We start from the raw sequence: 27500 nt of genomic DNA, 5'->3' as shown, positions 1-27500 counted from the left end.
CGCGGGAATCGCTATAAGCACACGAGTGATTGAGAAGGCCGCCATTTTGAAAATTCTGACATTGTCCTCCACGTTTTGATCAACAACACTTATTCAACGGTTGAAAGCAGCAGTATAGCGAGGCCCGGCGACGACAAAAAATATCCTGATTACAGAATCGTATTCAAAGGGTTGAACCTTGAAAGAGTCCCGTTTACAAAAATACAAAATAAAAAAAAAACAAAATGGCCACCGCAAACGTCTCCATCAAACGCAACGGGGTGTCCGGAATACGTTTGCGGGACGCGAGTGCATCGCGAGAAACGCAACAGGGTGTTTAGCCGCCAAAGAAAAGAACAGCAGGTGATGTCTGGCAAGGTAAACGACGCCTTTCACAACCCCTGTGATTGTCTGATGTGCGTCGCTTTCACCAACAACAACAACAAAAAAATACGAATTTTAGCCAAGCTAGGCTCCTCGCGGAAAACACTCAAGTCTATAAGAGCAGAAAATGTGAATAAATCTTTTTTTTGTGTGTTTTTGACTTCAAAATGGCGCAGTGGGAGTGGCTGCCTTTACACCAGCTCCTGTATTTTGTTTTTGCTGTTGTGAAATGTCAATTTCTCCGCTGTGAGACGAATAAAGGCTAATCTAATCTAATCTAATGTAATACTTGCTAAAAGACTGCTGGGTGCTTGTACATTTCCAAAATCTTAAAAAAAAAATGGAATAATAATAATTATGATAATATATTTCATTTATAAGCGCCTTTCAAAACTATCAAGGTCACTTTACAGTCTCAGAAGTCTTTCTCTGTGGGTGAGCAGCGACAGTCACACAGGCCAGCATTCAATCAACCCGGAAGTAACTCAAATAGATAGCAAGCTAGCTAGCTAATAGATAGCTAATAGCTAGCAAATAGATAGCTAATTCCAACTGAATAGATAGCTAATACCTAGAGAATAGATAGCTAATACTTAGATAATAGATAGCTAATACCTAGCGTATAGATAGCTAATAGCTAGCTATATAGCTAATAGATACAGTAGCTAGCTAAATAGCTAAATAAAAAGGTTTGGCAGAAGATTTTGGAAATGTACAAACCCCACGAGTCTTTTTGCTAGTGTTAAAGGAGATTAGATTAGTCTTTATTCGTCTCACACTGGACAAATTTACATTTCACAGCAGCAAAGTAATGAAAGTAAGAAGAAAGGAAAAGAAGAAGTAGAAAAAAAACAGAAGCTGCTGTAAAGGCAGCCACTCTCACGGCGGCGCCATCTTGAAATAAAAAAAAAAAAAACTAAATAACAAAATAATATGACAACACAAAGACTCAGATATTCAATCTGAAGCACTTTCTGTGCCCTCTTTCTTACATGAAGCAGTTCTAGAGGAAAGAGGAGAGGGTCAAATTGACTTTTTTACCAGTGGATCAAGGACATCACGGTGAAATGTGCCTATTTACTACAAGCTAAATGTTGAACGCGAACACGAAGCAGTAGCATTCATTGACAAAAAGAGATTATCTCACATCTCCTGTCACACGTCAATCCGCTTCAATTCCGAGCCGCGACAGTTCCGTATACACATTGGGGGTGCGCCTTATACTCCGGTGCAACTTATGCAACGGAAAATACGGTAACTATTCAAAAGATAAATATTTTTTTTCTCCAAATGGAACAGTAAAAGCTTCATTTTATTTTATACTTGACATTTTGCTATTTTTTAGGAGGTGTAGCCGTCAGAGTGACACCACACACACACACACACACACACACACACACACACATTCCTGTTTCAATGGTTTTGAGAGGTCCGGATAACTCCAGACAAGGAGTGAGGACCACCGTTGCTGATAAGTTTAGAGAAGAACTCGTGTTACATTTGAACACTAAATGTCACCTCATTTCCCACTTCAATTTCTTTCAAAACACAGAAATAAAGAGTGAACTTGAAACTGAAATAACAGCAGGAGTGAGGTTTCTGAATGGGTACATTCAAAGTCCTCACCGCTGTATGCATTTGGTTAAAATATCGTTGTACTTTTTGTGGTAGGAACTTTTTCCTCTCATTAACCACACACAACACACACACACACACACACATACACACATACACACATACACACGTAAACACACACACACATTTCTGTTTCAATGGTTCTGTGAGGTCCGGATAACTCCAGATAAGGAGTGAGGACCACAGTTGCTGATAAGTTTAGAGAAGAACTCGTGTTACATTTGAACACTAAATGTCACCCCATTTCCCACTTCAACTTCTTTAAAAACAAATAAATAAAACGTGGATTTGAAACTGAAATAACAGCAGGAGTGAGGTTTCTGAATGGGTACATTCAAAGTCCTCATCCCTGTAGTGAATTTGGTTAAAATATCGTTGTACTTTTTGTGGTAGGAACTTTTTCCTCTCATTAACCACTCACACACACACACACACACACACACACACACACACACACACACACACACACACAAACATACACAGTGAGTAAAAAGTGTGTGTATCCAAGTGAAATGAAAATACACACCAAAAAAATCATTTTGGGTGAATTTGTGAGGACCTTTCTGAAACTTTAACAGATGCATATATAGACCCTCTAGACGCCTTTAGAATGAAAAACTTGTGAGGACCGTCCAAAAGGTCCTCACTTGTCAAAAATGTCCTCACTACGTATGGTATAAAATGTTAGTGGTCCTCACGAGACTGGTCATACAATCACACACACACATACAAACACACACACAGGCAGACAGGATGACTCACCCAAACCAGGCGGGGTTTCAGGACATGGCGGCAGGGGCTTGGGCGAAAGCGTTCGATTGGAGAGGATCTGCACAGTCGGCCCCACCCGCTCACCCGTCGCCAGGAAACCGGCGGCGGTGGCGTTGAGCCTGGAGATGTTATAGAAGTAAAAATGATGTCCGCTGCCATTGTTACGGGAGCCGTTGCGCCCGTTGTTGAAGCGGCTGAAGAGGTCGAAGCGCTGCGAGTAGACGTCAAAGTAGAGAATCATCATAATGAGGAAATGGAGCAGGCAGAGGAACAGGACGCCCTTGCAGATGCGCTCCAGAGTTCGGCCCAACATCAGCCGGGTCATGACCGAGGACCGCGAGCGACCAAGATGGCGCGTCGCTGATGCAATCATGCGCTCATCGCGACGCCAAGTGTTCTCTCCGCATTGCTCATGGGCTCTCCGGGAGGGACGTAACGGCTCCGAGGATATTTCCTGCGTCCATTTTGGTCCTGATGTTTCTCCGCATGACCACGGGTGGAGCTAAAACAACTTCATCCCAATTGATCGTAGACAGACTTCAACCCAAAAGAGTACTCGGGTCATGATCATGAGCGTTAGCTCCGATATAAGGCAATGTGATCGGCGCTCATGCTCCGACGGCATCTGACGATCAATTCAGATCAATCAAAACATCGTCACAGGTTCCTGACAAAAAGTCATCCTGATGCCGTGGAGGATCTTGGTGACATGGACCTCCTGGTTGGTGGTCTCGGGCACCTAAGGGGGTAAAAAGAAAGGTGCCATGACGTTAATAATCACAGAAAAGACAATCTGATTTGCTTTTCAAAGTCAAAGCTTTATTGTCAAACACAGTGATACCTCGGTTTACGAACCCCTTGGCTTACGAACTTTTCGGTTTACGAACGTTAAATTTATGAACATTTTACCTTGGCATACGAACTTTACCAATGAAAAAAATCATTGGCGCCACCCTACCCACTCTCGAGGACTTGCGCACTGCAAGAATTCAAACTAGGGCGCGGAAAATCCTACTGGACCCTCCGCACCCTGCCCACCACCTTTTCCAGCTCAGGCAGGCGCTAACGATCCATGCGCAACAAATCCAGAAGACATTTAAATAGCTACTTCCCCAAAGCCATTAACACTTTGAACAGTAGCCCAAATGGAACTGTATAGTGCCTCTTTGCAATTTTTTGATGATGATACTAGTGCAGCGTGTTCTACCGGAAACAAATTCCTTGTGTGTTCTACATACAGTAAAGTCTCGTTATATCGATATCGGATATATCGATAGTCCCGGTTATATCGATACTATTTCTATGCACGCACGGAGAAAATTACATGCAAACAGGGTCGGATATATCGATAGTCCCGGTTATATCGATATTTTTTCCGACTCCCTTGAATATCGATATAACGAGACTTTACTGTACTTGGAAATAAAGATGATTCTGATTCTGATTATTCAATCTTAATGGTTTCCTATGGGAAATTAATTTTTGGGATACACATTTTTTCGCCTTACACACTATGTCTGGGAACCAATAAAGTTCGTAAGCCAAGGTATCACTGTACGTAGTTTTCTACAACATCTGTACTGAGGTTCTGGGTATGAATTTCAGCCTGGACTTTTCTTTTTGTCGGTTTTGGACTATTAATGTGGAGAACTGATCTCACTTAACACCGGTGTTTTGTTAAAGTTAATCTTGGAGGGGCTTAATGGGAGAGAGAAGGGCGGGAATTCATAATGAAATGCCCGTGTGTCAAATTATCCTTCACAGAACAAAATATATTTTTTTTTTTTTAATCCCAAATATGTTTTTAAATTAATCTCAAGAGTTAATACATCCATTCGGATGTATTAACCTTGAGGCAGAAGGTGTCATGTCAAATACAATTATGTTGGACATTCAAATGTTCCCATGCTTAGCCAATGAAAAAAGTTAGCATCGCTAAATGTAAAAATGGAACGCTCACTGTAAAAATAATAAAAATAATAATAATAATAATATTAATAAGAGGAAGAAGAAGAAGAAGAATATAATAATAATAATAATAATAATAATAATAATAATAATAATCATCATCATCATCATCATCATCATTATCATCATCGTCATCATAATCATAACAATAATAATCATAATAATCATAAGCGAACCTAATGAGGAATAAGCGGTCCGGAAAAATGGATGGATAATAATAATAATAATAATAATAATAATAATAATAATAATAATAATAATAATAATAATAACATAAGAAGAAGAAGAAGAATATAATAATAATAATAATAATAATAATAATAATAATAATAATAAGCGAACCTAATGAGGAATAAGCGGTCCGGAAAAATGGATGGATAATAATAATAATAATAATAATAATAATAATAATAATAATAATAAATAATAATAATATAAGAAGAAGAAGAAGAAGAATATAATAATAATAATAATAATAATAATAATAATCATCATAATAATCATAATAATCATAATCAAAATCATAATCATCATAATAATAAATTTAATTTACAAGCACCTTTCTGAACTCCCAGGGAAACTTTACAATGAAAAGAACAATACACCGAACAATAAAACCATAAATAAAACTAAATTATACAATTGCTGATTAAACTATATACAATAAGCCGTTAACTCATTCGCTGCCATTCCCAAATTTATTCAGGAATTGAAAAGTGTGACGCCATTCTCAAATTTGTTCGGGTTTTGTTTTTGTCATGCTTGGGTGCAGATAAAGCGCTGGCCGGACCTCTGGTAATGTTTTTCCCTTCCGCAAGGGGCAGCATTTCTCTTTTTTTTCCATGTTACCGCTTTGTTCCAGCTTCAGTTGTTGTTAAAGCGCTATATAAACCAATATGTATGTAATGCATTGGATTTTGGACAGCCGCCCCCATTTCAAGCTCAGATAACTACAGACGCATATAATTTAGGAATTAACTATTTTTTTCCAATGAAAGAAGAGAGTCTAAGGTTTCTTGCGCTGAATTGAATGTTGATGTCGTCCTTAAGGTCAATAAAACCACTTTATTATACAGTACAGTGTATTTCTTTAATTCTAATACCATAGCACATTTATTATACATGAAATAAGGTATATTTTGTGTTGTGTTTTAAGGCTTAGAAAATTAGAAAGTAGGAAATTATGTTTTATGGGGAGCTGGGAACGGATTATTCTCATTTTAATGGTTTCCTATGGGAAATTATTTTTTGGGATACATACTTTTCACCTTACACACGCTGTCTGGGAACCAATTAAGTTCGTAAGCCAAGGTATCACTGTACATATTTAGTTTTATCTGGTCATTTTGGTCTGAAAAAGTCAAAAATTGGAAAAACTGGAAAAAGATTTTTTCCTATTATGTAAAATGGCGGAAAAAAAAGATGGCGTCTTGCGTGTTCAACTTCATCTGCCTTTATGCAAGCAGCCGTATTTTACATTTAAATAAGCATGGTGGCGTTGTGATGACACCATTTGCGACGGTAACTCGCGACCGAAGTGTATTCTCTCAAACCTAAGTGCGATGTTATGTCGAGGAAGAAGAAGAAGGCATGGCGCGTCTCGGAAGGCGAAAAGGCTGACGTGTGTGTACGCTGCGTACGTGTGAATCAAATCAGTCGAGTGTAGCCGTTCGGGTCAAGGCTTTAAAAATGGAGAGTTTAATTCAAGCTGAAGGAGCGTCGGAAGGAAAATGTTTCACGCGCTTCGCTCATCGTTTCTGCTCTCGTCACATAAATGGAATAGATGGCTTACGCATAGCTGCAATATTTTAAGCTAACGCACGCACATAAACGTGATCACGAGTAAAAATATAAAAAAAACGACCCATTCTAATAATAACTCACAATCCACTTATGAATCATATCTATATAACAATAATATTACATTTCATTTGTAAGCGCCTTTCAAAACTCTCAAGGACACTTTACAGTTACTGGATCAGTTTTTCTGTGGGTGAGCAGCGGCAGCCAAATGAGCCAGCATTCACTCAATCGGGAAGTAACTCAAATAGATAGAAAGCAAGCTAGCTAGCAATTAGATAGCCAATAAATAGCCAGCTAGCAAGCTAGCCAATAGATAGCTAATACATAGCCAGCTAACCAGCCAGCCAGTTAGTAACTAGCTAGCTAGCTGGATAGATAGCTAACAGATAGCCAGGTAGCTAGCTAATAATAATAATAATAATAATAATTATTATTATTATTATTATTATTATTATTATTATTATTATAAGCTGGATAGATAGCTAACAGATAGCCAGCTAGATAGCTAGCTAATAATAATAATCATCATAATCATAATCATATCCATAATCATTGGATTTGGATTTGCCTTTATTAGTCTCGCATATGATCATGATAATAATAATAATAATAAAATAAAATTATATAATAATATCCTGTGACTGTAAAGTGTCCTTGAGAGTTTTGAAAGGCGCTTCTAAATGAAATGTATTAATAATAATAATAATAATAATAATAATAATAATAATAATAATAATAATAATAATAATAATAATAATAATAATAATAATCAGAGAGGCCAGACTGAGATGGTTTGGACATGTCCAGAAGAGAGAGAGAGTGACTATATTGGGAGAAGGATGCTGAGTCTTGAACTGCCAGGCAGGAGACCGAAGAGAGAGAAAGGTATGTGTTATCGCACAGGTGTCAAAGTCAAGGCCCGCGGGCCAAATCCGGCCCGCCACATCATTTTTTTCGGCCCGCGAAAGCAAATCAAACTTGTTAAATTCAATGATGATTGCTAAAATCTGAGCCAAAATGTCATATTTTTGGATGTCAACCACAATAAAAGTCATTCTTGACTTCAGATTTGAAAACGAGTTATTCATTAATTTGCTGTGTGCTCTATATGTAATATTTGAAGGGATTTAAACATTCTAATGGGTTCCCCAAATTCATAACGGCCCTCGAGAGGAAACCATAACCACAATGTGGCCCGCGGCAAAAAATGACTTTGACACCCTTGTGTTATCGGAACCTGGGAACGGATTATTCTCATTTTAATGGTTTCCTATGGGAAATTAATTTTTGGGATACACACTTTTCGCCTTACACACTCTGTCTAGGAATCAATTAAGTTCGTAAGGCAAGGTATCACGGTATATGCGGTGGAATCTTTGTAAAATGCGCTCAGTAGAAGTCATTTGACAAATTATGGACGCAACTTGTCCGGAGGTGTCGGTTGTCCTTTAAAGAGAATGGCATGGTCCACTGGACTCAGATTTAAAAATAAAAAATAAAACTAAAGTCTATCGAATGGTTTCTGAGGCATCACATGAACTCAGCTAATTGCGTGCGTTCTCCTTTTGTTTCCGCTTCCCATGAGGCGCGCGCTGACTCCAATCAACTTTGTCTATCAGGCATCAATGTTTCAAAGCGCCGAAGCGATGACCTTCCGTCTCTAATTAAAGCTCCCAGACGGCACGATACGCCTCTTCGCTATCTGATGAGCGATACCGAAGACGTTGCCGCACGCGAGTGCCGATATGGCCTCGTCTCGCGCATCGCGCAAAAAAAAAGCGCCGAGGTTCAGAGGCCAAACCCCTCCCCGGGCAGCTCACATTGTAGTGCAACTCGACGCTGTCCGGCCAAATTCCGACAAACTATGCTACAACGCAACTGCTACGGGTTATCCTTCAACTAGTATGTTTAACTTTGGCCATTTACACTTGTATAAAATTTATTGGTGCATTGTAGGATTTTAATTTGGTATGTAAATACAGTGATACCTCGGTTTACGAACCCCTTGGCTTGCGAACTTTTCGGTTTACGAACGTTAAATTTATGATTATTTTTACCTTGGCATACGAACTTTTTTCGTACACGGAGCTGCCTCAATGAGTGATGTGTCGTTCACGAACGAGCCCGTTCCTGTGACAACAAAATTTGTGATTTAGTCTTTTTTGTTGTTCTTTTGACTTCAAGACGCGAGAGTGGCTGCCTTTCCAGCAGCTCATGTATTTCTTTTTTCTACTTTCATTCCTTTTGTCACTTTGCTGCTGTGAAATGTAAATTTCTCCACTGCGAGACTAATAAAGGCAAATCCAATCCGATCCAATTCAAAATGGCAGTCGACTGTTTTTGTCCTCAATTCCCCGCCCCCCCCCAGCCGTCGGTTAAAGCCACCTGATTGGTCAAGAACGCAGCAGTGAGGGGGAGGGTGGGGTTTACAGATAGAGAGTGACGCCTGTTCTCCAAAAAGAAAATGGCTGCCGACTTTTTTTGTCCTCTATTCCCTGTCTCCAGTCTTCGGTTAAAGCCACGTGATTGGTCAAGAACGCAGCAGTGAGGGGAGGTGGTTGAAACATTAAAGAGACAGGCAGACGACAGTGAGAGAGTTTCAACTTTGATAGTTCAAAGGCGGAGTGTAGACTGCAAGGTTAAAATATCCTATTAATCAGGCTCCACAAACAACCAGCGCAAGCCATCTGTACACTTGATGCAAAAAGCTATCAACCCAGCTAAACAGAACACAATTGATGAGGAACAAGGTAAGATTATGGCCGAGAAAGCACCTCCAAGGGATCAATCATTCCTCAAGATAGTGAAAGAAGAAGGTTACGTTCTTCATCAAGTGTTTAATGCTGATGAAACCGGCCACTCCATTCCATCAAGCCATCAACGACCATCACAAAGGTCAATAAAACGATTTTATTATTCAGTACAGTATATTTCTTTAATGATAATACCATAGAACATTTATTATACATAAAATAAGGTATATTTTGTGGCTACAGAAATAGCAACTCGCTCAGTAAAAGACTCCCAAACACAAAATGTCCATCGGGACAGCAACATTCAAAAAAAAGCAAAAACTATACTCGCCATTGATGACAATAATAATAATAATAATAATACATGACATTTTTAGCGCCTTTCAAAGCTCTCAAGGACACTTTACAGTCACATACAAGCATAGGTACTATAATAAATAAAATATAATCACAAATAGAATGCAATAAATAAAATACAACTATAAATAGAAACAAGCGAGAGAGCTACACCGGAAATGCCATTTTAAATAGGTGGGTTTTGAGATGCTCTGCTCTTACAGTTGAAATGGGTCTCTCTTTCCCTACATTACATCGCAAACAGAACTTAAAAGACCTTCAAGACGTTTTATCTTCTAGTCATCTAATAATAAATAATAACTAAATAACGCAGTTATTCCGAGAAAGCTGCAGAGTGGACTTTTGGAGGGAAAAAAACTGGTGTTGTGCAAAGGGAGCGAGGCTAGCATGGCGGGTGGTAAATGATACAGTAGAAACAATGAAAGATTTAGCACCATACACAATAACAAAAAAAAATGATGGGAAAATTAAACTCGCGTGGGGGTGGGGGAGACCAGGGATGCTTACCTTGATTTGGTCACGGAGATACTTGCATCTTTTTGTCTTCTTTGCAACACATCGCGTTAGAGAATTCAAGATATCATAACAATAACGATTATTATTATTATTAATAATAATAATAAATCAATTCTGCATCCAATATAGACAAATATGTAGTCGCCGATATCTGAAAAAATATGTAGAATTAAATATATATATATATTTTAAAGCACTCGTGTGGTTTAGCTAGCGTCAAGCGTATCCGTCGCGTCGACGTCGTTCAAGCGAAAAGGAGGCGAGTAGAGAAGCGACGTCCTCATGGTTTCGTCCTCATTTTGAGGCGTTTGTTGGCTTTTTTTTCCCCGGGGAGTGGGCGAGGGAGGGGGTCAAGGTAACAAAAAAAAAGAAAGCGAAGGAATGATGGAGATGGAGGGATGCTCCTCTTCCTCTTTCTGGCAGGTTTCTGCTCCGCTTTCACTAACTACGGAAGCCCGAGGAGAAAGCAAGTGAAAGAGAAAATCGCCTTTTGTCTTTTTTTAATCTTCCACTTAATTCGTTTTTTTTTTTGTGTGTATTTTTTCAGACCCTAGCGATCAGGAAACGATCGTGATTTTTCTCGATATTAATTAAAGACACATAGACATGTACATATATGTTTTTTTTGACCAATTGAACTTTGAACTGTCATGCAGGCAGATGTTTTTTGGAATATCAGAAATACGATTTTAAATTCATTTTAAAATATCTAGTAGAATTAAATTGGATACGTGTGAGATATGAAATATATATATATATCGTTTAAAAATAAACAGTAATTAAACTACATTGACAAATATGAAGATCTCTTCTTTTCCTTTCGGCTTTTCCCTTCAAGGGGTCGCCACAGCGAATCAGTGTCCTCCATCTTCAGAGGTTTGATTCGCATGTTTGTTTTAGCCAAGCTTTTACGTCGGATGCCCTTCCTGACACAACCCTCTGTATTTATCCGGGCCTGGGACTGGCACAAGTAGACGCTGGTTTATGTCCCCTTGTGGCTATAGAACAAGCAACTTAATAAAGATGACGGCGCTCAGTAAAAGGCTCCCAAACAAAAAATGGTCATCGGCACAGCAACATTCAAAAAAGCAAAACTATACTAACAATTTGATGACAATGCACAGACAAGCATATATACAATAATAAATAAAATACAATTACAAATAGAAACAAGAGATAAAGCTACACAGATGTATTAAGATGTAATGAGCAAGTATGGAGAGAAAGAGGTCATCATTCAGAATATCAGGGGTGTGATTGACATTTTCCTGAAGATCAACAAATACTATATTTATTAATCATCGTAATGTACCAACACGATGATAGAACACGACCCAGAAAGCCATTATTAAGAAGATTTTTATTCATTTTTTATTTTTATTTTTTTTTTTTTTTTGGGGGGGGGGGGGGGGGGTTGTTCGTCAAATGTCAATATTTTGGCAGCTGCAAAAATGTTCTGCCTTTTTTATCTTTCGGTATGAGGCAAGATGGCGGCAAGTAAACAAGACAGGTTATATTTTCGAAATCATATTTGAAGTTTCAGTTCAGAAAATTAATAAACATGAAATCGCTTCAGTTATGTCAATTTTCAATTGAGTGGGGCAAGTTATATTATTGGCTGAAAACGGTTTTACAAAAAAAATGTCAATATTATCTCGAGATAATAGACATAAACAAGCGGTAGGGAGAGCTCGACATTTGGCGAAAGAGCTGTAATTTAAATATGTATATATTTACTTTGTTACTTCCGGGTTGAGTGAACGCTGGTGCGAGTGGCTACCGCTGTTCACCTGCAGAAAAAAATATCGCGTGACTGTAAAGTGTCCTTGAGAGTTTTTAAAGGCGCTTATAAATGAAATGTATTATTATATAGTTTTTTTTGTAAATGAATGTAGTCACAATGGCGTTTAATTGTGCTCTCATCAGCACTAGTACGTATATGTGTTAGCTGCGCCATCTAGAGGATTTAGCAACATCATCACTGCCAAAAATTTGGCTTGGGCCTCGTGCAGCAGAGTGCAACGTAATTGGATGGTTTTATTTTACACCCACGGACATTTATGAGGACACGATCAACTCTTTCTTATTTTTATTGGACATTGACTTTCTTGTCACCATCACATCAATATAACTGCGCACGCACACATTCACGCAGGCACGTGCACACACACACACATACAGAGAGTACCAACCGGACAAAATATGGAGGAGTTGGTACACAAATTGCTTCCAGGTTAATCATGTCAGGGATGTGGGTGGAATCACATTTGGAACATTTATGATAATGACAATTAAATCCAAATGAATAGTCTTTCACAAGTACGGGATAATTTACAAGGAGGGGAGATTGGTCGTTTGGTTAGTTAGGCTAGTCTGTCAGATTGATATTGTACAGTATTTCCCACCGACAAGGCCTGTGTAATTCAACTTTGGCCTATTACGGAATGATAGAATTAGTACATATGAGGACAGTTACTGTGCTTAAAAAATATGGACAAAAATAAAGAACAAAAAACAAAAGTAGTTCTACATTTCAATTGTATATATTTTTTGTACATTTGGAATCAAGTTTATATTCACATTTGTCTCTATTTGTGATGATACAGGCTTATTCAAAGGACAACCGACGCCTCAATGGACACAAGTTGTGTCCATAATTTGTAAAATCACTTGAAATGACTTGTACTGAGCGTATTTTACAAAGATTCCACCGCATACAGCTATATTTTCCGTTTTAAACTTGCGCTGAATATTCAGTAAGTCTTGTTTTTCAGTTGGTGACGATTCCTGACGTGACGTCACGGAAGGAACGCCCCTGACCGAGAAAGCGACACACAATGCATTTTGGGTACTTTGTTTGGTCTGAAAACTTTGTGTTGATCCGTGTTAAAAGGAAAAAAACATAAATAACGCGATGGTGAATCGTGTGTTGCACCAAGACTACTATTTCATACTAGTTGACACAAATCATCCCATTTCCAACTGAGCTTGGGCGCCATCTTGTGCATTTTCTGGGACGCTACATTGGAGTCCAGAAGCCTCAAAATGACACGGAAGGACTTCTTTAATCGATTGCAAACATTTATGCTTTCCTCTTCAGAACTATTTGAATCGTATTCATAACTGGATGAGTAACAAGAAAGCATCTTCTCCGAATCTGAAGCTATTGTTTTGATTCTAGAGCAAGGCAAGACGTCTTGGTGTGACGTCACGAACAAGGGGGCGGGACCTTCTGAAACTCGGCATCTCTGAGTCGAGTTTTGGGACACTTTAAGTCATTTTTATTGATGTTTTTCATTTGACCATAAATATCAGCGCGCGTGTTTTGGGTATTTTAGATGCTATAAAACGTTTTTCTGATGTCAGTTAGGAAACAAAAAAAATGGTGTCGGTTGTCCTTTAAGTGAATTCACAAATTGGAATAGACCAATAATGTTCAATTCCGTCTTTCATTTCAAGTTTAGGACTGTAAGACCTTTTTTTTGTGTTTATCCTATCCTGATAAAAATGTCCACCTAATTTCACAAAGATCGGTGACATCGAGGAGGCACAACTGAGTATTCAGGTCTCTGACAGACCAGGAAACCGTAATGAAAACAACGCTAAGCAAGCTCATGCTTCACAAGAGGAACAAAAAAAAAAAACAAAAACAAAAACATACACGCATAAAAAAAACGAAACATACGATATTCAAATACTCCATTTTAAGCATCATTCATAAAGAGTGTGAAGAAACAACGATTCTTCGTGAAATGACAATTCAAGACGATACACGGCAAGTAGAACATTTAAATAATTTACGGTGTATTATTTACACATCTTTATTTTTCCAGCGGTGTTGTTCATCTTCTTGTCGTCTTCTAGTCGCCCATCTTTACTTTCGACGTCTTCGAGTGAGGACAAGAAACATACATAGTGTCAACGCTTGCATACTTGACATTTTCTATAGAAGTACAGTGATACCTCAGCTCATGAACTTAATTGGTTCCCAGAAAGTGTGTGTAAGGCAAAAAGTTCATCTTCCAAACATTTATTTCTCATAAGAAACCATTAAAATGAGAATGATCTGTTCCCAAGTCCCCATAAAACATAATTTTCTACGAAATAAGCCTTAAAACGACGCAAAATATACCTTATTTTATGTATAATAAATATGCTATTGTATTATAATTAAATAAATGAAATGTACTGTATAATAAAGTCGTTTTATTGACCTTTGTGATGGTCGTTGATGTAGTTACCTCTGATGATATCCGAGTGAAGGTGCAGTGCTTTCTCTGCGACAATATCCTCACTCACACTGTCCTATGCTAGCTCCTATTCGTTAATCCAAATCAACAGACGTTTTTCAACAACAACACGGAAACACCCTTAGCCACACGTAGCCATGGTCGACTTAGCATACTGGTACTGGGTCGCTAAGTCACACAAAGCTCGTTTGTGTTTTTCGATGATCTCCTTCTTCTGATTTGACCGTAATTTACTTTTGAGTCCTCTTCGGCTTTTTCGGTCCCATAATAGCAAAAGTACTCCACTCGATAACAAACCACGTCTGAACTCAAAGAAAGGAGGTGAAAAAAACTAGTCCGTCAGCCACCTGAGTGGTCTGGTTTGTCCGACAAAAACTAGTTTGTCTGCCATGATTATATGAACGCAAATTTAGTGTTAATAAGGCGAAGTTTGTGAGCTAAAGCGTTCAGAAGCTAAGGTATCACTGTACAAGTAATCACGTTGTGATACTTCAAGTACTTTTGATATATTATACTGTCATGAAGCACAACAAAAAAACATGGTGAATAAAACGTATCTTTCGGAAACAGACGATTGATTCAATTTGACAATTTTAGGTTTCCCACTTTAGCACCATTTTCTTCGATTTAAGATAAACCGCTAAAAATAGATTTTCATATGGGACAAATAAGACACAAACGCGATATTTAAAATACTTCCCTATTCCAAGTTACTATCACTCACCTGCAAGATGGCCACAATCACGCCAAAGAGGCCGATGGCGCTGCCGAAAATCTCCACGATGAGGATCTTGACGAAAAGGCTAGCGTTCTGAGCGTCGGCCAGCGCCGCCCCGCTGCCAACGATGCCCACGCAGATGCCGCAGAAAAGGTTGGAGAAGCCCACCGTCAGGCCTGCACCGAACATGGAGTAGCCTGCTCACACGCAAAAGAAAACGTTGAGTCAATGTCATTTCAGAGCCGCTATTCCGTCACCTAGTGGGGGTTTGGTACTCTTACCGGCTTGGTAGTTCCTTGCACCGATGGTCTCTGGAGTTGTTCCGCTGAAGGTCTGCAAGATGATAGAAAGTACTGTCAAACCTTGGCTTACGAACTTAATTGGTTCCCAGACAGTGTGTAAGGCGAAAAGTGTGTATCCCAAAAATTAATTTCCCATAGGAAACCATTAAAATGAGAATAATCCGTTCCCAGATCCCCATAAAACATAATGTTCTAATTTTCTAAGCCCTAAAACTACACAAAATATACCTTATTTTATGTATAATACACGTGCTATGGTATTAAATTAAAGAAATAAACAGTACTGTATAATAAAGTCATTTTCTTTACCTTTGTGATGGTCGTTGATGGCTTGATGGAATGGAGTGGCCTGTTTCATCAGCATTAATCACTTGATGAGGAACGTCACCTTCTTCTTTTGCGATCTTGAGGAATGATCCCTTGTAGGTGCTTTCTTTGTGATAATTTTATCTAGTTCCTCATCAATTGTGATCTGTTTAGCTGGGTTGATAGCTTTTTGCATCAAGTGTACAGATGGCTTGTGCGGGTTGTTTGTAGAGCCTGATTGATGGGATTATTTTAACCTTGCTGTCGACACTCTGCCTTTGAACTATCAAAGTTGAAACTCTCTCACTGTCGTCTGCCTGTCTCTTTAATGTTTAAACCACCTCCTGTCACTGCTGCGTTCTTGACCAATCACGTGGCTTTAACCGAAGACTGGGGGCGGGGAATAGAGGACAAAAGCAGTGGGCTGCCATTTTGTTGTTAGAAGAACGGGCTCGTTCGCGAAAGACACATCACTCATTGAGGCAAATACGTGTATGAAAAAAGTTCGTAAGCCAAGGAAAAATTTTCATAAATTTAACATTCGTAAACCGAAAAGTTCGTAAGCCAAGGGGTTTGTAAACCGAGGTATTAGGAATTTGGTGATCCATTTAAAATTAGTAGATAATACAGGTAACATCCGACTTGCGTCCGAGTTCCGTTCCAACCAAACGGTTGTAAGTCAAAATGGTCGTAAGCTGAAATCCATTCAAAATGTTGAATAGAGACTTGGAGGCTAAATTACATGCAAACTCCCCCCCGCCCCCTCTGGTGCCATCACACGGTCGATTGCTGTGCAAGAGTGAGATGCTGGCTGGCCAAAATTGTCGTACACGTTGCCGGCCTGCTAGCGCGTTGCGTTGCTAGGCGTAGAATTAAATTAAAAAAAAATAGGGTCTGGAGGTCATGGTCGTAAGTACGGGTGGGCGTTTTAAAATAGGGTCTGGAGGTCATGGTCGTAAGTCAAACTGGTCGTAAGTCGGATGTTACCTGTATAATGTGAAAAGTAGAATCTGTAGTTTACCTCAGCCATGTTACTGATGACGATGGCCATGATGATGCCGTAGATTGCAACAGCTTCGCAGAAAATGATGCTAGGAAAGAAAAAAAAAATGTCGCTTGAGTAGATGTTCACAGGAAAAAATCTTCAAATCAAAGGAAACAATATCAAATCACATTTTATCCAGGGGGAAAAGACGTGTTTCAGGTCTTACAAAAGTGAAACGGTTCTTTCATGAGCCTACCTGACTAAATTTTTGGTTTTAATGCGAGGAGCCTTGACTCCGCCACCAATGATGCTTGAGCCAGTGATGTAGATTCCCCTGGGAAATAAACACACAAGCAATAAGAAACAAACCTGCCACCACTTAAAGGACGTCTCCGGACAAGTTGTGTCCATAATTTGTAAAATGGCTTTAAATGACTTCTACTGAGCGTACTTTACAAAGATTCCACCGCATATAGCTATATTTTACGTTTTAAGACTCGCGCTGAATATTCCGGAAGTCTTGTTTTCGAATTGATGACGATTCCTGACATGACGTCACTGAAGGAACGCCCCTAACCGAAAAAAAAGGACACATTGTAGCAGTCCTTCCATCACGTCAATGCATTTTGCTGTGCTTGTTTGGTCTGAAAACGTCATGTTGCACCAAAAAGAGCCAGAAGAGGGCGACCAAGCTCCATATAAGGAATTTATCAGGCTGTGGAAACAGGCTGATTAATTCCTCACAGGAGCTCGGTCGCCATTTTCTGCCTCTTTTTTGGTGACCCATTTCCCCCTAATGTTGCTTCAAAATGGCACGTAGTAAATTCTTTAATCGATTGCAAACATTTATGCTTTCCTCTTCAGAAATCATATTCATATTCACTAATCATATTCATAACTGGATGAGTAACAACTAAGCATCTTCTCCGAATCTGAAGCCATTGTTTTGATTCTAGAGCAAGGCGAAGACGTCCTGGCGTGACGTCACGAACAAGGGGGCGGGACCTTCTGAAACTCGCCATTTCCGAGGTCATTTTAAAGTAGTTTTGGGACACTTTAAGTCATTTTTATTGATGTTTTGCATTTGACTAAAAATATCAGCCTGCGTGTTTTGGGTATTTTAGATGCTATAAAACGTTTTTCTGATGTCAGTTAGGAAACAAAAAAATGCTGTCGGTTGTCCTTTAAAGCATTTTCTCCAAAAGAGGAAGAAAAAAAAAAAAAGAATTCCATAATGTGTCATCTGTCATGCAGTTACGACTCACCAGGCTGCTCCTACGACAGACAGCGAGATGGCCAAGCCGATACCCAAATTGGCCCACATGAAAGGTGATGTTTCCGTTAGGAACCTGAAAAATGATTTTTTTAAAAAAGCGAGAAATTGTAGTCATGAGTTGATTTTTTCTCAATTGCGCTAATTCCTTAACCTGCCCCATTTTCTCCCCTGGACCATTGAAGTATGTATCAATATATCAAAATTAAGTAGAAAGTCCAAACAATATTTAATTGCATATTTGATTCGTCTATGTACTATCTATCATCTATGTACTAGCTATCTATCTGTTTGCTTAAAAAGATAGAAAGCTGGCTGATAGATGGCTAAACGCTAGCTAAAACTAATAGATAATAATAATCATCATCATCATCATCAACATAATACATTTGATTTCTAAGCGCTTTTCAAACCTCTGAAGGTCACTCTACAGTCACAGTTTTTTTTCTGTGGGTGAGCAGCGGCAGCCACACGCGCCAGCCGGAATAACTCAAATAGATCGAAAGCTATATAGATAGCTAGCTTGCTAGATAGCTAGCCAGATAGCCACCTAACTAGCTAATAGACAACAAATAGTTAGCCACCTAGGTAGCAAGCTAGGTAGGCAACCAGATAGCCAGCCAGATAGCTAGCTAATAGACAGCAAATAGATAGCCAGCTGACCAGCAAGATAGCAAATAGATATCAAATAGATAGCTAGGTAGCCAGCGAGCTCGATAGCAAATAGATAGATAGCTAGGTAGCTAGCTATATAGCCAGATGGCAAGCTGGGTGGCAGGTGTGGTGTGGATGGGTGGCTAGCTAGATTTTTGAGTTTTGAAAGGCGCTTATAAATGAAATGTATTATTACTATTAGGATTACTATTACTATTACTATCATTATAAATCAACGAGCTCCTATACAAGAGGAAAGAAGGATGGATACTCACCATGCCACGTCAAAGCGGAATCCTAAATCAAATATTGTGTAGCAGATACCTGCAAGGAAATGGACATATTTGTATTTATCGGTGTTCTAGTGTCATAACAGTACATCCAACTCCAGCTAATAAATCACATTTTAGTGCAGAGGCATCCTAAATTGAGAATTGTGTCATGAAGAACTGCCCCACTTACGCCATGGGACGATATCACTTGAATACAGTAAAACACAAAATTTTGTTTTTAAAACGGCGCTTTCACTAAGGGTGTTTGTTTATTTTTGGAATTATGAGTAATATAATCATAACCACGACACTACAACATACGAGCACTTGAATGGTTATGTTATTGGCTATGTTAACGACAATTTGCTAACTAGCTTGTTCGGCTAGTTCCAACGACGTTTGACATTTAGGATAAAACGAAACTACATTTTGCAAATAATGTCACCCGAATGAACTAAAAAGTGTTTATTAAAAACTATGCGAGGGGGAAAAAAAATAAAAATTAGAACGACAGCGATCCATCGCCAAACACGCCGCAGTGCTTCCATGTCACCAGCATTTAGCCTTATCCCAAACCCAGCTGTCATACATGACACATACAGCGTCAAGCAATCCTAATAATAAGACTTTAGTAGTTAGAAAACGTTTCGGTAAATGTATTTTAATTCATAACTGCCAAGTTAAACGGTGCAAAAAGATCTTACCGACAATCAGGATTGTGCTCCAGAAGGCCAAAGTGACCCCCGTGTAAAGAATGGCGTGTCCGTCCATCATCCACTCCAGCAGCATCGATTCGGCGGTGCGCTCAGTAGATAAGCGGACGATTATTGGGCTCAGTACGAAACAACACAAGACTCAACTCAAAAAAATAGATTTATGAAATATGATGCGTGAGTAGGAGCGTGAAAAGCAGAAGCTCTCCAGTGTCAGCTGATCCAGCTTGAGTAGCATGTGATCAAGGGGCCGCGTTCCGTTTCGATTCTTCTGACCATCCTACGTCACTCACATTTTACGATTGGCCGATTGTCCTTGTACTTATTTCTCATTCATTTAAACACGCGTGTTATGATATTTTTCTATCACTGATTAATGTGAGTGAAAATATGCGCACCTGAAACGGTCGTAGTGGTCAGAAACTCAGATCAACTAGTTCGCGGAAGGCTGCGTTCCAATACCAGTGTGCGAACTCTCCCTGTAATGTGCGAAAGGGACACTAGGTGTGAGTGTTGCTATTGTTAAGTATTCAACAGACGACGACTAAATCTGGAGTGGTTCTCGGAATTATTTTGAATATACATGTACTTCATAAAAAACGCAACACACTAGCACCATAATTGTCTTTTTAATTTCAGGCAATATCCTAAAAATACATTTTTTTTGTCATAAGCAGCAATGTAGTGCAGTCCGCACTCAACTAAATACACTTTAAAGGACAACCGACGCCTCAGAACAAGTTGTGTCCATAATTTGTAAAATCACTTCAAATGATTTCAACTGAGCGTGGTTTACAAAGATTCCACCGCATATAGCTATATTTTACGTTTTAAGACTTGCGCTGAATATTCAGGAAGTCTTGTTTTCGAGTTGGTGACGATTCCTGACGTGACGTCACGTCAGAAACGCCGCTGACCGAGAAAGCGACACGCAATGCATTTTGGGTACTTTGTTTGGTCTGAAAACATTGTGTTGATGGCAAAATTAGAAGTAAAACAGATAAATAATGCAATGGTGACTTGTTGTGTGTTGCACCAAGACTACTATTTGATACTAGTTGACACAAATTCCCAGCAGGCAAATCATCCCATTTCCAACTGAGCTTGGGCGCCATCTTGTGCATTTTCTGGGACGCTACATTGGAGTCCTGACGGCTCGAATTGATACAGGAGGACTGCAAACATGTATGCTTTCCTCTTCAGAACTATTTGAATCATGTTCATAACTGGATGACTAACAAGAAATTCTCCGAATCTGAAGCCTTTCTTTTGATTCTTGCGTGACGTCACGAACAAGGGGGCGGGACCTTGTGAAACGTGTCATTTTCGGGGTAATTTGAAGTAGTTTTGGCTTACTTTAACTAATTTTTATTGGTATTTTGCATTTGACGAAAAATATCAGCCTGCTAGTTTTGGGTATTTTCGATGCTATAAAACATTTTTCTGATGTCAGTTAGGAAACAAAAAAAATGGTGTCGGTTGTCCTTTAAAACCAATGGCGCTTAAACTAAAAAAAGAATATTTCATATATAATACTATTCTGACAAACTAAATTAGCCAGTCACGCTAATGCACATCTTTTCAAAGCCCTGTATGACGAACCGGCTTTCTCGCTACATATACTGAATCATGAATAAACAAATAAAATGACAGCGCTGATGATACCCCGACTTGTTAATAAAACCGATAGATCATGTTATTGTCAAGAGGCTTGGCGCCCCGCTGACATGAATTGAGATTCATAAATTAATCTCATGTTCCCTTCATGCTCAAGCAGTAGCTTTTAATCAATCACATCCAGCTGTCTTTCACATCATTAGTATTCAGTCACATTCCATGAGCGACTGTTAAATTGCTTTTGCAACAAGTATGGCGATGAAAAGAGCTGACACTATTTCAACGAGGTAACCGTTTCATCTTGTCCTAGCCAATTAGCATTGCTAGCGATGGACAAGCACATAGTTAAAGGACAACCAACACGATTTTTTTTTTTGTTTCCTAACTGACGGGACAAATGTTTTATAGCATCTGAAATACCCAAAACACACAGGCTGATATTTTTAGTCAAATGCAAAACACCAATAAAAATGACTTAAAATGTCCCAAAACGACTTCAAAATTACCGAAAAAATGGCGAGTTTCAGAAGGTACCGCCCCCTTGTTCGTGATGTCACGCCAGGACGTCTTGCCTTGCTGGAGAATCAAAACCATGGCTTCAGATTCGGAAATGCTGTCTTGTTACTCATCCAGTTATGAATATGATTCAAATAGTTCTGAAGAGGAAAGCATACATGTTTGCAATCGATTAAAGAAGTCCTTCCGTATCAATTCGAGCCATCAGGACCAATGTAGCATCCCAGAAAATGCACAAGATGGCGCCCAAGCTCCGTTGGAAATGGGCTAATTTGTCTGCTGGGAATTTGTGTCAACTAGTATCAAATATTAGTCTTGCTGCAACACACAACGATTCACCATCGCGTTATTTGTGTTTTCCTTCTAATTTCGCCATCAACACGGATCAACACGATGTTTTCAGACCAAACAAAGTACCCAAAATGCATTGCGTGTCGCTTTCTCGGTCAGGGGCGTTTCCTCCGTGACGTCACGTCAGGAATCGTCACCAATTCGAAAACAAGACTTCCTGAATATTCAGCGCGAGTATTAAAATGTAAAATATAGCTATACACGCGGTGGAATCTTTGTAACATACGCACAGTAGAAGTCATTTGAAGTGATTGTACAAATTATGGACACAACTTGTCCGGTGGCGTCGGTTGTCCTTTAAGCCACATTGATCATATCAGTTATTATATTATTATCAGCAGACAGTTTGATTAAAAATAAGTAGAGTGTATTTTCAGCAACGCGATGCCTATTTGTATGCATCCTCATCACTCAGCCTCGAGCAGTAAACATTTTCATGGGGGAAAAAAAGCACGCCGACCTCGCCATGCGAAACCGTCAAGAACATTGTATAGTTTGCTTATTATAGGCTGCCTCTGGTTAAAATTCTCAAGACACTCCAGAGTAGCCTTGACCTTGAGTGTTGACTGTTTTTACCATCAATCAAATATTGTATGTATGCTTTTCAAAACCCTCAATGATAAGCGAAATCGGGATGAATTTTAGTTGCGGGGTGCGTACCTGCATCTGTGGGGGGGTGGTGGGGGAGACGGCGTGGTGGTACTCGGAGCCCGTTATCTTAATATGAGATGATATCAACACCCAGGACCATTTTTAACAGTAATAATAATAATAATAATACATTTCATTTCTAAGCGCCTTTCAAAACTCTCCAGGTCACTTTACAGTAACAGGATCAGTTTTTCTGCGGGTGAGCAGCGGCAGCCACACGCGCCAGTGTTCACTCAACCAGGAATAACTCAAAAAGATAAAAAGTTAGCTAGCTAGCTAATAGATAACTAATAGACAGCTGGCTAGCTAGATACTGAATAGATAGCAAAGAGATAGCCACTAGATAGCTAGCTAGGTAGCAAGCTAGCTAGTTGGATAGCAAATAGACAGCAAATAGATAGCAAATAGATAGATAGCTAGGTAGCCAGCCAGCTAGTTAGATAGCTAATAGATAACAAACACATAGATAGCTAGGTAGCCAGCTAGCTAGTTAGATAGCAAATATATAGCAAATAGATAGCTAGCTAGGTAGCTCCCAGCTAGCGAGTTAGATAGTGAATGGATAGCAAATAGATAGCAAATAGCTAGCTAGGTAGCCAGCTAGCTAGTTAAATAGCAAATAGATAGCAAATAGATAGCTAGCTAGGTAGCCAGCCAGCTAGTTAGATAGTGAATAGATAGCAAATAGATAGCTAGCTTGCTAGATAGCTAGCCAGATAGCCACCTAGCTAGCTAATAGACAACAAATAGTTAGCCACCTAGGTAGCAAGCTAGGTAGCCAACCAGATAGCTAGCTAATAGACAGCAAATAGATAGCTAGCTAGGTAGCCAGATAGCTAGATAGCAAATAGATAGCTAGCTAGGTAGCCAGCCAGCTAGTTAGATAGCAAATAGATATCAAATAGATAGCTAGCTAGGTGGCCAGCTAGCTAGTTAGATAGCAAATAGATAGCTAGCTAGGTAGCCAGCCATTCAAAACAAAAAAAATGATAAGCAAACTCGGGATGAATTTTGGTTGCCCGTCAGCTTAATATGAGATGATATTAATACCCAGGACCATTTTTAACAGTATTTTTAACAGTGACTGTCCTCGATTTGATATTCAAAACACAATTCATACTCATATAAAATCAAAACTAAAATAAAAAAAATAATTAATAATAATGAAAGGCCCGTGTGAGTCACACCTACAAAGCATTCAAACACAAAGGAACACGGGAAATACACAAATGTCCTCTCTGGCGGCGGTGCCGTCACCCGCTTAAGGAGAACGAGGCGGGCGAGCGAACGCAACACAATGTTTCCATTTCATTTCATCAAGCGCCATTAAACAAGTGCTACCGCGCATAGCGTCGCCGTGTTATTTTCTGCTTTCCTTAGCAGGATGTTGCATCATATTTCATAAAGGGGGAATGGAGGAGGGGGGGCGGGGTAAGGCTCGGATGTCAAAGGTTATGGCGGATATGTAAACATGACAAAGTTTGTTATGAAATAGTGGTTATCATTTTTTTTCTCGCCACTGTCAGCGCACGAGTAACTGCAATGTGGCGTTTGGATAAAACGTGTTTTAAAAAAAAAAAGTACACTGAGTCACTTTAACCGGTAAAACATTTGGACTTTTTTTTTGTTTAAAGGACAACCGACACCATTTTTTTGTTTCCTAACTGACATCAGAAAAACGTTTTATAGCATCTAATATACCCAAAAAACGCAGGCTGATATTTTTAGTCAAATGCAAAACACCAATAAAAATGAGTTAAAGTGTCCTAAAACTTCTTCAAAATGACTCCGGAAATGGCGAGTTTCAGAAGGAAAGCATAAATGTTTGCAATCGATTAAAGAAGTCCTTTCGTATCAATTCGAACCGTCGATCAGGACTCCAATGTAGCGTCCCAGAAAATGCACAAGATGGCACCCAAGCTCCGTTGGAAATGGGCTGATTTGTCTGCTGGGAATTTGTGTCAACTAGTATCAAATAGTAGTCTTGGTGCAAAACACAACGATTCACCATCGTGTTATTTATGTGTTTTCCTCCTAATTTCGCCATCAACACGGATCAACATAAAGTTTTAAGACTTAGAAAATTAGAAAGTAGAAAAATATGTTTTATGGAGACCTGGGAACGCATTATTCTCATTTTAATGGTTTCCTACGGGAAATTATTTTTTGGGATACACACTTTTCGCCTTACACACTCCAACCACTCAAAACAATTCCGTTCGTAAGTCAAGGTATCACTATACTATACTATACTATACTATACTATACTATACTATACTATACTATACTATACTATACTATACTATACTATACTATACTAGGCTAGGCTATACTATACTATACTATACTATACTATACTATACTATACTATACTATGCTAGGCTAGACTATACTATACTATACTATACTATACTATACTATACTATACTATACTATACTGTACTATACTAGACTAGATGATACTATACTATACTAGGCTAGACTAGGCGATACTATACTATACTATACTATACTATACTATACTATACTATACTATACTATACTATACTATGCTATACTATACTATACTATACTATACTATACTATACTATATTAGACGATACTATACTATACTATACTATACTATACTATACTATACTATACGATACGATACTATACTAGGCTAGACTAGGCGATACTATACTATACTATACTATACTATACTATACTATACTATACTATACTATACTAGACTAGATGATACTATACTATACTATACTAGGCTAGGCTAGACTAGGCGATACTATACTATACTATACTATACTATACTATACTATACTATACTATACTAGACTATACTATACTATACTATACTATACTATACTATACTATACTATACTATACTATACTATACTATACTATACTATACTATACTATACTATATATATTCAAACGGATCCTTTGTTCTTCGCTTCAGATATGAAAAAAAAAATAATCGTTGAGACGCAGGCACTAGCAGACGCTTGATGCATAGCGCTTTAAAATGTGGCTCACGACATTGATTTCCTTGAGAGTGTATGCTAGCTTATTAAATAATGGATATAGCCACTCAACCTTCAAATGAAAACGGGGCGCACTCCAGCGGCTTCATCAGAAACCCACTTAAGAATCTTCAAAGACTTGTATTGGTGTGCATGCGACTTTTCAATCCTCGCAATCTCTTTTTGTTCATGCCTTCAACGTTATCATTAAATATCTGGCAGAGAAATTAACAGACGTTAACTCATTCACTGCCAGACATGTTTAAAACTTGTTTAGTCCTTGTTTAAACGTTTTTTTTTTATGTTGCTAACCAAAACAGCAGCACTGAGCTATAATAGTCTCTTGGTTATATTCAAATGTGTATTAACACATGGTCATTAATTAATTCACTGCCAGATGATGTGTAAAAAAAATGTGCCCATTCCAGTGCCAGGGTTTTTGTCACCCACAGAAAATTGAGGTTTAGGACTACATAAAGATTAAATGCAGCGTAAGAAACCTTATACTACTTGTTTATTTGTTTGTTTATTTTTTTATGTATTCATGTACTCAATTTTTCATTCATTATTTTGTTGCAAAGTAGATAGACTCGGTTCTATGAATACGCTGACTTGGAATAATAATAATAATAATAATAATAATAATAATAATAATAATAAAAAAAATAATAATAATAATTCATAAAATTCTTAAAATAATAATCATAATATGATTATAGGAACATTACTATCATTATTAACAATACGACTTCTACCAGTACTATGACTAATACTACTACTACTACTACTAATACTAATAATAATAATAATAATAATAATAATAATAATAATAATAATAATAATAAAATGCTTATAATAATAATTGTAATATGATTATAGGAACATTACTATAATTATTAACAATATTATCTTAACAATACTACTACTACTACTACTACTACTATTAATCCTACTACTACTCTACTACTCTTACTACTACTACTACTAATAATAAAATGTTTATAATAATTGTAATATGTGTTAGGAACATTACTATCATTATTAACAATACTACTTCTACTACTACTACTACTACTACTACTAAGACTACTACTACTACTACTAATAATAATAATAATAATAATAAGCTAATAATAATACATTACAAATTATGCTAATAATATTATGCTGATTATTATTGCACATAGCTCCATTGTGGGACTATTAAAGCTTTCTGATTCTATTAATAATCATTTTTTTTTTTTTTTTTTTTTTACTTTTGTTACTTTCAAAATTCTCAAGGTCACTTTACAGTCACAGGATACGTTTTTCTGTGGGTGAGCAGTGGCAGCCACACACGCCTGCGTTCACTCAACCCACTCATAGAAAGCTAACTAGTCAGCCAGATATCTAATAGATAGCACGCTAGATAGCTAGTGAGCTAGCTACATTTAGCAAATACAGTAAAGTCTCGTTATATCGATATCGGATATATCGATAGTCCCGGTTATATCGATACTATTTCTATGCACGCACGGAGAAAATTACATGCAAACAGGGTCGGATATATCGATAGTCCCGGTTATATCGATATTTTTTCGGACTCCCTTGAATATCGATATAACGAGACTTTACTGTAGCTAGCAAATAAAGTGCTCGCTAGGTAGCCAGCCAGATAGCTAGCCAGATAACATATTGGATAGCGTAAAATGGATAAAGAAGAATTT

General features: G+C 38.3%; 2 protein-coding genes across 3 annotated transcripts in view; both read right to left on the bottom strand.

Annotated features, from left to right (window-relative positions):
* The window catches only part of b4galt2 (beta-1,4-galactosyltransferase 2), a 47064-nt gene extending 36475 nt beyond the window's left edge, over positions 1-10589 (bottom strand). Inside the window, exons 1-2 of one of the 2 annotated variants that reach the window (XM_089007856.1) lie at positions 10158-10589; positions 2761-3508 (exon numbers count right to left, since the gene is read on the bottom strand). In XM_089007856.1, the coding sequence (XP_088863982.1) occupies positions 2761-3142 (382 nt within the window). In that variant the 5' untranslated portion in view covers positions 3143-3508; positions 10158-10589. Of the gene's footprint in view, positions 1-2760; positions 3509-8597; positions 8661-10157 lie in introns of those variants that run through there. The other variant, XM_089007858.1, reaches the window with a different exon arrangement.
* Positions 10590-12240: 1651 nt separating this feature from the next.
* atp6v0b (ATPase H+ transporting V0 subunit b) lies at positions 12241-19972 on the bottom strand. Its single transcript, XM_089008786.1, has 8 exons — positions 19631-19972; positions 18930-18978; positions 17993-18076; positions 16984-17061; positions 16764-16833; positions 15416-15467; positions 15141-15331; positions 12241-14053 (listed from the first exon to the last, which is right to left on the bottom strand). The coding sequence occupies exons 1-8, from the start codon at positions 19713-19715 to the stop codon at positions 14027-14029; spliced, it is 636 nt and encodes a 211-aa protein (XP_088864912.1). The 5' UTR covers positions 19716-19972; the 3' UTR covers positions 12241-14026.
* Positions 19973-27500: the final 7528 nt, after the last annotated feature.

This window comes from Hippocampus bargibanti, linkage group LG11 (assembly GCF_051943395.1).
Source record: "Hippocampus bargibanti isolate YZ-2025 linkage group LG11, ASM5194339v1, whole genome shotgun sequence".
Lineage (NCBI taxonomy): Eukaryota > Metazoa > Chordata > Actinopteri > Syngnathiformes > Syngnathidae > Hippocampus > Hippocampus bargibanti.
Note: the sequence above shows the minus strand (reverse complement) of the source record. Positions and strands in the feature narration are given on the sequence as shown.

What these genes read in the sequence shown, in the direction of transcription:
- atp6v0b (XM_089008786.1), bottom strand. Translation starts at nt 19,715, where the DNA reads ATGCTGCTGGAGTGGATGATGGACGGACACGCCATTCTTTACACGGGG. An exon ending in GAGCACAATCCTGATTGTCG is followed by an intron (nt 18,979 to 19,630) that starts GTAAGATCTTTT and finishes ATTTCCTTGCAG; the next exon opens with GTATCTGCTACACAATATTT. An exon ending in AAAACCAAAAATTTAGTCAG is followed by an intron (nt 16,834 to 16,983) that starts GTAGGCTCATGA and finishes TTTCTTTCCTAG; the next exon opens with CATCATTTTCTGCGAAGCTG.